General features: G+C 36.3%; 1 protein-coding gene across 3 annotated transcripts in view; it reads right to left on the bottom strand.

Moving 5' to 3' along the window:
- Positions 1 to 1,482: 1,482 nt before the first annotated feature.
- LOC140198843 (bromodomain and WD repeat-containing protein 1-like) overlaps positions 1,483 to 10,880 on the bottom strand; it is a 157,488-nt gene continuing 148,090 nt past the window's right edge. For all 3 annotated transcript variants that reach the window (XM_072259973.1, XM_072259974.1, XM_072259975.1), the window contains one exon: positions 1,483 to 8,608. In XM_072259973.1, coding sequence (XP_072116074.1) covers positions 7,887 to 8,608 — 722 coding nt within the window. In that variant the 3' untranslated portion in view covers positions 1,483 to 7,886. The remainder of the gene's footprint in view (positions 8,609 to 10,880) is intronic.

The raw sequence follows: 10,880 nt of genomic DNA, 5'->3' as shown, positions 1-10,880 counted from the left end.
TAACAAGTTTACATATACATGTACATGTAGTCTTGTGCAGCTTCTCAGGTGCTGAAGAGATGAAAAGAGATGGCAAGCAAAAAGCAGAATCTGTAATAGGAACTAAAGGTAATTGTTTCATTCTTCCCAAATTTCAGTTGGACATTTCTGCTCATCCAGATCAAGAGCTTGGACAGATTATGTAAGAGGGACAGCTACCAACAGCAATATGTAAAAACTGCAAATGCCCAATTGGCTGAATGTAAATGAGAAATGTGAAGGAAAGTTTAGGGACAAAGATGCAATGTAGAGGTAGGAAGTGATACTCTTTATTGACTACAGCTTGGCATTCAATACCATCATCCCCTCAAAGCTAATCAATAAACTCCAAGACCTGGACCACAAAGCTGTCTGCGTAGCCCCCTGCTCTACACTTACGACCGTGTGGCTAAACACAGCTCAAATGTCATATTCAAGTTTGCTGACAACACCACTATCATAGGCCAAACCGAAGGTGATGAATCAGCATATTGAAAATCTGGCTGAGTGTTGCCACAACAACCTCCTCTTACTCAATATCAGCAAGGGCAGGGAGACTTCAGGAGAAGGAAACCAGCACGCTATGAGCCGGTGTCCTCATTGCAGAATTTGAGGTGGAGGGGGTGAACTTTAAATTCCTCTGTGTTATTTCGGAGGACCTGACTTGGCTCAGCATGCAAGTGCAATTACGAAGAAAGCATGGCAACACCTCCAACTCCTTAGGAGTTTGTAAAGATTCTGCATGACATCTAATACTTTGACAAACTGTGTAGTGGAGAGTACATTGACTGGCTGCATCACAGGCTGGTATAAACACCAAAGCCCTTGAACAGAAAATCCTACAAAAATTAGTGGATATAGCCCAGTCCATCACTGGTAAAGCCCTTCGCACCATTGAACACATCTACACAAAACACTTGAAGGAAAGCAGCACCCATCATGAAGGACCCCACCCATCATCAAAGACCCCACCACTGAAGACACGCTCTCTTCTCACTGGTGCCTTCAGGAAGGTGTACAGGAGTCTCAGGACTCTCACCACCAGGTTCAGAAACAGTGATTAGCCCTCAACCATCACTCAACTTCACTTGCCTCATCATTGAAACGCCCTACAATCTATGGACTCACTTTCAAGGACTCTTCATCTCATGTTCATGATATTTATTGCTTATTATTTATGTCTTTTGCACACTGATAGATTGCCCATTTTGGTGCAGTCATTCATTGATTCTGTTCTAATTATTATTCTATTACAGATTTATTGAGTTTGCCCACAAGAAAATTAATCTCAGGGTTGTATATGGTGGCATATATGCACTTGGATAATAAATTTACTTTGAACTTTGTTGTTGGGTATTCTCTGGTAGACCCAGGTGGATAATATAACTCACCACAAAATCCTGACCAAAATACAACTTTTTGAATGCTTTTTATTTTTAAACAATGATTTTAATTTTACAATGGGAATCAATTTTCTGCATAAACTTGGAAAATAGCATAACTACAGCCACATACACTAATTTACACAAGATTCTATGCTGCTAAGGCAAAATCTTCAAGGTTTCTATATATTTACATATGCACAATTTACAATAAATTGCCAAAAATAAAATAAACTGCCAATGTTTTTCCTTTCATAAGAAAACTGAAGTTTTCCAGTTAGGCAAACACCTCTCCCTGAATAATCTGATTCATCAGTTAACACATATAAACAGTCCTGAGATCAAAATTGAAACAATTTGGCAAAAACAATGTCCCAGGAAAATTAATAAACAGCTATTTTAAAGTGGATACTTTGGAGAAAATCTCTAATGTGCAACATGTTTAAACTTAAAAAAACTGTTAACCAACGTCGTTCTAATCCACACACCGGAGTCACAGCCTTTTGCCTATGTCACAAAGTGGCCAGATACAGTATGTAATAGTCGCTATTGCTGCTTTCAGTGCAACAGTGAATTCTGCTCCTGCAGAAGTGGGCACCATTATTCTGTAACTCTTCGTCTGTCTCTTCAAAATCAGAAAATCCTACCACTAATTAATAGATTTATCTATGCAGGAGCAGAAATTAAAATTCATATCAGACACTCCAATTTGGCACTGCCTTAGTCGGCTTTGGAAATTGTGCTCTTCTCCCCAAATAAAACATCAAATCGCAATAATCACATGATTTGATTCATTGCACTTTATCACAATTAGCCTCCAGAATGCAAAATGTATGGAAACATTACCCACTATATTGCAAAATATACAGCACAGTATATCACCGACCATTACTGAAAACCAAGATCTTAGTTAACTGCCTGTATTAAATCAATATCTATTAACTATCATTATTCAATATTTTAAATAGTTATACAAAATCTTAAATGTCACTCCTACAATACTGTGCTCCTACTTGGAACTCAAAAGCATAGTCAATGATACACATTTCCATAAATTGATATAGTTCATCTTTGAGCTAACATCTCAGGAATTTATGTCACTATAAAACAAAACTTTAGTATTTGTAATTAATTCTAAGCTTAAACTATAGGTACTGAATCAATTCAGTCATACCATATGTTAGCCATGCACAAAAACTATTGCTAAGCTTGTTCAGAAATTGAACTAGCTTTATAATTTTTGCAGTAAATTAATGTGTTTTAATATAAAAAAAATGAAAACAACATGCTAAACACTGCATGTCTTAAGAATATAGGAAGGTTGATTCTTTTTGAGGCAGTCTTTTGAAAGCCCATTTGCTCCGGATAATAAACCTCTTCTGTAAACGAGGCAGAATTTCCAAATAAGCTGTGTATGCAATACAAAATGCAAGTGGAAATCATTGTTCTTAGTTATTATTCTTTAATACATCATGCGCAAAGACAAAAATATCAAGCAACACATCCAGAAAATTAATTCATTGAAACTACTGCATCATTATCTGACAAATGTGGCAATTTTAAATTACATTTTAGGACAATTCCATTGTGCAATATAATATGTTGTTCAAAACAATGCCTGAGAAACACAATGTTTATAATTTATGATCAAGGGGTATTATTTTTGTAGTATATTTTAATTAACAAAAACGAGATAGATTTTGATCAAGGCAGCCTGTGCACATGCACAGAATAATTGAAAAAATAGGGAAATTTCAACTATGCAACAGAATGGTACACAATTGTGCCAATGCCTTCATTACTAATTACACCTTCAACCATAATTCTTTAGCTGGTAGGGGAAGGAGGGTCATGTCAATACAAATTGTTTTGGCATCTCTCAGATAGGTGGTGGGGGAGGCGAAGAAAAGAAGGAAGAAAAAATGCATTTCCTATTTGAGGTTACTATTTATCTCATTCCAATGCAGTCTCTAATTGAACAACTTTCTGACATTAACCACGTAGGCACATTTTAAGCAACTCAGGTGAAGTTTCTACTTGAGAGTATTCAGAATCAATGATTCCATTCAACCTGCTTATATCATTAAGGCTAAAAATTAGTGGAAGATGTGGAAGATACCAGATTTTATGGAGTCATACCCATTCAAATTAATACTCAAATTTTATTGATCTTGCTCAAGATTAAACTGTAATTTTTTTAAGAACTAGAATACATTAGTGTATCTTGAGAGATGTTAGGGTATTAATCTCTGCTGATATAACATGATTTGATTTTGACAACAGATTGGCTGAATAGCATAATGCTGTAAAGTATTGCATTTAATTACTCAGCTTTTATTGTCATTGGTAATGAAAGAAATATGTCTGTTTATAATATTTTAATGTTACCACAATATAAGGGACAGAGTGGAGTTATAAAGCTTTAAGTAGATTATAGAATCATGAGATGGAGGGAGGGATGCAAAGTGTTGGGAAACAGAGCTAAAAACCTGTGAGAAGTCATGCTTCTCCATAGATGCTGATTATTCACAGCATTTTCTGTTTCAAAGTTGGAAAACCAAGATAGATCTATATCGTTTTTGTGCAGTCTCGTTAGAGTGCCAAGGGAGTAAGTCAATTGCAAAGTGCATTTTTAAAAATTATTTCCTTTAGGAATTTTACCGTGATTTGCAGGGAAAATATGATTTAACAATGAGGGTTTGGAATGAGAGTAGGATATGTACATGGTGCTAGAAGAAAATGTGCACAATAAAGCAAAAATGCCTTCTTGTTAAGGTTGGAATGCATACTTTGAAACAAATTCAAAGAGCTAGTACCATGTGCCCATTTCCTAAATTTACAACCACCTCTGAATTTTGTTGTTCAATGTTATTGGAATGGGCAAGAGAAAAACATTTCGATAAATAAAATTAAAGCCATCATGAAGATTTAGTTTATACCAATGAATGATTTCCTCAATATCAGCATTGCATGATATTTTAGATATCAAAATGACTTCACCTTTACTATTTTCTAAACCGTCTTCTTTACATCCATTGAAATATAGTTGGGATAAGAACAGGTGGGATACTGTGATTCCACTGATGGTTCATTACTCATTACAGACATCGATTGTTTAGCTACTTAACAATTACCAGTGAAATGCAAGTATCTGAGAGAATTATCTGCTCCTCTATATTTAGGCATCATTTTCTATCTGCAGTATTTTCACCACTTACACTCAAGTCAAAATATTATCAAGGGAATGCTTAACCTAAAATAAAAATCTTTCGAAGATGACAATTAATAAGTTTTGACTTTTGGTTAATGCAAGAAAATCAGACAAGTTACTTGGGGACAATTTTAACCTAACGTCCACCAGAAAACCCAGAATCTTTTGCCAATTCCTGCTTGGTTTTTCCTAATGTTACTTACTATTGAAGCAATGAAATAATAGTGAATCCATCTGACTGTATGGGTTCCTTCCCCTGCAAATTAGGCTAAAATTGCCTGTTAACATTTTACAAAAAAACTATCACCATTTCAAAGCTTTCCATTTTGAAATGATATTAAATCTGAGAGTGAAATATTCTGTAACATTAGAATTAAACATGGGAAGGAATGGCATGGTTAGCAAAGGAAAAACATAGTTTAATATGTTCCTGAGGACAAAGAACATCAAAAGATTATGAATATCATCTAGCATAATTGTAGGCACGGACAAAACTAAAGGCACCAAATTTCTTTATAAGCACAACTCCACACCAATAAACTGTGGATGAGCTAAAAGGCCACTTGCTGTTACAGGCGGTTGTACATATTTCTTTAAACTATCAAATTGAGCAAAGCTGGCTGCCATCATCATACTAAATCTCAGAAGATTCTCTTGACAAGAGTTCGACTACTTCCTCTTCTTCAGAGTGATCATTTGGCATTCAAACAACATTTTGCATATGAGAAATGGAAAATATGTATGCATTTTATAATTGAACAGTACAAAAGAACTTTTTTAAAAAAATTATTTTCCTTCTATTTGTCATCCTAGAAAAAAAATGTAGTAAATAGAAATTGATACAGATGATAGGACATCTCTAAAGAATGATGGCTACTGGTCCCACACTGCAAAAATTAAAGCAGTATGGCAAATTCAGACATACAAATCCTTTGTTTGCTCTTTGAAAAACTGTGCAAGGAGTAGAGGTTTAATTTAACTGTTATCTTAGAACTTTTGAGAAGTCTAAAGGTGAAGACATTAAATTGTAGGAAAATCTAATTTGGAAAAATTAAACTGACCTGATTTAAGTACAAATACTTCACTAAATAAATGGCTCACCATAAACAAAAGTGAAATTTGTACATTCCTGTGAAAAAAACCTGCACAGTTGTTTTGCATTGATCTTCAAATTAAATTATGATACCATCTCTTGGAATATACTAATAACAGTGCATTCACATCTTCAGTAAACAAGTCAATCTTGTATCATGTGGGATACATTATAGATTTGAATAAATATTATAAATAGGCAGAAGAATCCTGACTATTAGTGACTGGGAAAATTAATTTTGATGCATTTCATTCCAAAATAATGGAACATTACAAAATAACAAATCAGTTTTCTTGTGGCACTCCTGTGAAAGTTGTGGTTTGTAACATTTACCAAGTTGAAGACATTATCAAAGTTGAAGCCACTATCTACCAACATTTGGGCATCACCGATTTGTTGCAGACCTGGTCAAACATTGCATGCCACCCCAGGTGACTTTTGCTGAAGAAATTAAATTAGAAAATAACTTGGAATTTAAAGACTCACACCAGACTCTTCAGTATAGCATTGCTCCAAGAGACACATAAAAGGAAATTTCCAATTATTTGTTGCTGGCTAATTTCAGTCTGCACAATTGTAAGGTCATTGCAGTTAATCAGACTGGGCTGAGAAAATAAACGGGAGAACCAATTATTTTCCAAAACTAGTTTTGCAGCTTGTTGCTGATTTAAGTCTAGATCAAGTTTGGGTAAAAACACTAATCCCTTCGACAATTTGGTTAGCTAAGTCTAAATGTTCACCAGCTAGCTACACATAGATGGATGTTCAGCCAAGACTGGCTGAACCTACATTACTGCACATCAGTGTAAATCACTGCCTTTAAAGTTGAACAGCACGAAAGATGATCTAATTATACAAACTCTGTAAGTGGATATAGGACCAGTTGAAAGTATAGGTTGAAGATACAATTAATTTTCTGCACATTTAGGAAAATTGCATTATTTTGGAATAAACACACTATTTATTACAGCCAAAGTGCACCATATCATTTCAGAGTTAGTAAGTTAAGCATGCTTGGGTTTAGCTCAGATCACCATTTTTAATGAGATATTTTGAAGATGCCCTTAATGAAGGACTTAATTTTAAGACTACCTTTTGGCAAGCACTGATTATTTGCATAGACGTTGAAACATCAAATTTAATTACATAAACTAGACTGGATTAATTTTTTAACTTAAGTAATTTACCAGAGAAAAAGAGGTATAACCAAGTTTAAACCAGATTCAAGTACATTTTTTCTTGCATTTTATAGTTTATCTGCTCCTAAGTTAGTTTTTATTCCCCTCATTTCAACTCCAAACGATCCCTTACATTTCAAAATGTGCATATTCTGCACTATTTGTATAAAATTGGCACAGTATAAATATTTAACTTCTCTTTGCTCTCAAGCTTGCAATAAATGGGAAAATATAGTATATACTCTGAGCATTAAGGCCAGCAGCAAACATTGCTTTATTCTGTCCTTTAACCAAACACGATGATCAGAAAATTAATCAGACAGTTACTATGGCTGCTGACTAGACAGACAAATAACAAACAAAATCCCAACAGATTAAATTATTATCCATCCAAATAAGGTACACTGGAATTAGGGCAAATTTACAGACTTTTGTTTAATTTTGCACACCTACTTCAAAGAAACTCTCATCTTTTCCATACTCCAGTGCTATTTCATTCTCTTAAACTCATCCTCTTCCAAAAATAATTTCTAAATCAGTATTAAAGTACAGTTTTGACAAAAATTTTGAACAAATTCAATTCATGGAGTCATTATCACCGATAGTGAGATAGATGCAAACTGATCCCTTTTGATTCATAATCCAGCACCCAAATTTGGAAACATAGCTACTTTGACTACTGAAGAGACAGTTGACCTAAAGTACACACAAGGCAGTAAAAATAAATACATTTTGTTGTAGTGTTCAATAGGAGACAAATGTGAGTTAGAGACTCTTTTCTTGCATGGTCCACAGACATGACTAGAGTTCCTTATGTCCTTTTTCTGTATGTTGTGCTGTTAAATGTTGCTTAATGTTTGCAGCATCAATCATGATTTTTTGTATCTGTGAACAGCCAGCTTCCCCCCCCCTCAGAAAATAAATCCAGAAAAAAATATAAATATAATCCCTGAAATTCTAGAGAAAAAATTCACAGTGGTACGAAGCCAATAAATGGCTGCCTCTCAATCTCTCACTCTCATGGGTATCCGCCGTACCCGTCCAGACCTGGATATTCCATTATTCTCATTATGTAAGACACCATCCGTATCGGAATCATAATCGTCATATCTTACAGTCCTTCTGCCTTGGTTTCTGGTCCTTATTGCAGAGGGTCTACAAACACAATCCCTTTTGACATAATCAGAGTCATCATCATCATCTCCCTCTTCCTCTTCACTGTCCAAGATATTCTGCTGTTTCATGTATTCTAATCTGTTGGTGCCTTGTTTAGTGACAGCTTTATTTTTTCCTCTCCGTTTAACTTTTCTAGGTCTCCCTTTTTTCAATTTTATTTTCACTTTAACTTTTGACTTTGCTTTCACATTGTAATCACTGTCTAAGTCAGAAGCAGATCCTGATTCAGATTCAGAGTCTGACTGTGATTTTGATTCAGAACTAGAGCTTGAGCTGCCTTCAGATGTAGAACTAGTTCTGCTACTGGAACTACTTTTGCTGTGAACCATTTCCGCCCCCGGCTGCTGCTCCTGGATGTCAGAGATAGAGTCATCATCTTCCACAACATTGATATTTTTTCTTTTCTTAACACCACCAAATATCTCCTGATCCCTCTCTGGTTGCGAGTCTTCTTCAGAATCACTCAATATCTTGCGTTTCTTAGCTGCTGTGGTCTGACGGACCAATTTTCTATTATGTCCATTTATCCGAGTACCACTAGCACTTGTTTCTGAAACAGAACAGAAATATTTTAATTTGAAGACCATAGAAACCATAGAAACTACAGCACAGAAACAGGCCTTTTGGCCCTTCCTGGCTGTGCCGAACCATTTTCTGCCTAGTCCCACTGACCTGCACACGGACCATATCCCTCCATACACCTCCCATCCATGTACCTGTCCAATTTATTCTTAAATGTTAAAAAAGAACCCGCATTTACCACCTCGTCTGGCAGCTCATTCCATACTCCCACCACTCTGTGTGTGAAGAAGCCCCCCCTAATGTTCCCTTTAAACATTTCCCCCCTCACCCTTAACCCATGTCCTCTGGTTTTTTTTCTCCCCTTGCCTCAGTGGAAAAAGCCTTGCTTGCATTCACTCTATCTATATCCATCATAATTTTATAAACCTCTATCAAATCTCCCCTCATTCTTCTATGCTCCAGGGAATAAAGTCCTAACCTATTCAACCTTTCCCTGTAACTGATTTTCTCAAGTTTCTCAAGACGGTTATAAAATAAGCAGAAATTAGAAAGAGCCAAACAGGAATCCCTGGTAGCAATATTAACGAAATATAGTCAATGGCCACGTTATTAGGGCCACCTGTATACCTGCTTGCTAACGTAAATATCTAATCCACCAATCATGTGACAGCAACTCAAAGCATGCAGACATGGTCAAGATGTTCAGTTATTATTCAGACTAAACATCAGAATGAGGAAGAAATATGATCTAAGCGACTTTGCCTGTGGAATGATTGTTGGTGCCAGACAGGGTAGCTTGAGTATGTGAAAAACTGATCTTCTGGAATTTTTGCACACACCAGTCTCTAGAGTTTAGAGAATAGTAAGAAAAGTAAAAAAAAGTCCAAGTGCTAGTTCTGTGGGAGAATGGCCAGACTAATTTAAGCTGACAGAAAAGTGAAAATAGCCACTAGTCACAGTGCTGTGCAGCAGAGCACCCCTGAACAAACACACCGACTCCTGAAATGGATGGGTTACAGAAGACCACAAACATACACTCAATGGCCAGTTTATTGGGTACAGTGGAATGCAAAAGTTTGGGCACCTTGTTCAAAATTTCTGTCACTGTGAATAGCTAAGCGAGTAAAAGATCAACCGATTTCCAAAAGGCACAAAGTTAAAGATGATACATTTCTTTAATATTTTAGGCAAGATTATTTTTTTTTATTTCCATCTCTTACAGTTTCAAAATAACAAAAAGGAAAAGGGCCCGAAGCAAAAGTTTGGGCACCCTGCATGGTCAGTACTTAGTAACACCCCCTTTGACAAGAATCACAGCTTGTAAACGCCTTCTGTAGCCAGCTAAGAGTCTTTCAATTCTTGTTTGGGCGATTTTCACCCATTCTTCTTTGCAAAAGGCTTCTAGTTCTGCGAGATTCTTGGGACATATTGCATGCATTGCTCTTTTGAGGTCTATCCACAGACTTTCGATGATGTTTAGGTCAGGAGACTGTGAGGGCCATGGCAAAACCTTCAGCTTGTGCCTCATTGTGGATTTTGAAATGTGTTTAGGATCATTATCCTGTTGTGGAAGCCATCCTCTTTTCATCTTCAGCTTTTTTTTTTAAACAAACGGTGTGATGTTTGCTTCCAGAATTTCCTGGTATTTAATTGAATTCATTCTTCCCTCTACCAGTGAAATGTTCCCATTGCCACTGGCTGCAACACAAGCCCAAAGCATGATCGATCCACCCCCATGCTTAACAGTTGGAGAGGTGTTCTTTTCATGAAATTCTTCACCCTTTTTTCTCTAAACATACCTTTGCTCATTACGGCCAAAAAGTTCTATTTTAACTTCATCAGTCCACAGGACTTGTTTCCAAAATGCATCAGGATTGTTTAGATGTTCCTTTGCAAACTTCTGACGCTGAATTTTGTGGTGAAGATGCAGGAAAAGTTTTCTTCTGATGACTCTTCCATGAAGGTCATATTTGTGCCATTGTCGCTGCACAGTAGAACAGTGCACCACCACTCCAGAGTCTGCTAAATCTTCCTGAAGGTCTTTTGCAGTCAAACAGGGGTTTTGATTTGCCTTTCTAGCAATCCTACCAGCAGTTCTCTCGGAAAGTTTTCTTGGTCTTCCAGACCTCAACTTGACCTCCACCGTTCCTGTTAACTGCCATTTCTTAATTACATTACGAACTGAGGAAACAGCTACCTAAAAACTCTTTGCTATCTTCTTATAGCCTTCTCCTGCTCTGTGGGCATCATTTATTTTAATTTTCAGAATGCTAGGCAGCTGCTTAGAGGAGCCCATGGCT

This window comes from Mobula birostris, chromosome 6 (genome assembly GCF_030028105.1).
Source record: "Mobula birostris isolate sMobBir1 chromosome 6, sMobBir1.hap1, whole genome shotgun sequence".
NCBI lineage: Eukaryota > Metazoa > Chordata > Chondrichthyes > Myliobatiformes > Myliobatidae > Mobula > Mobula birostris.
Note: the sequence above shows the minus strand (reverse complement) of the source record. Positions and strands in the feature narration are given on the sequence as shown.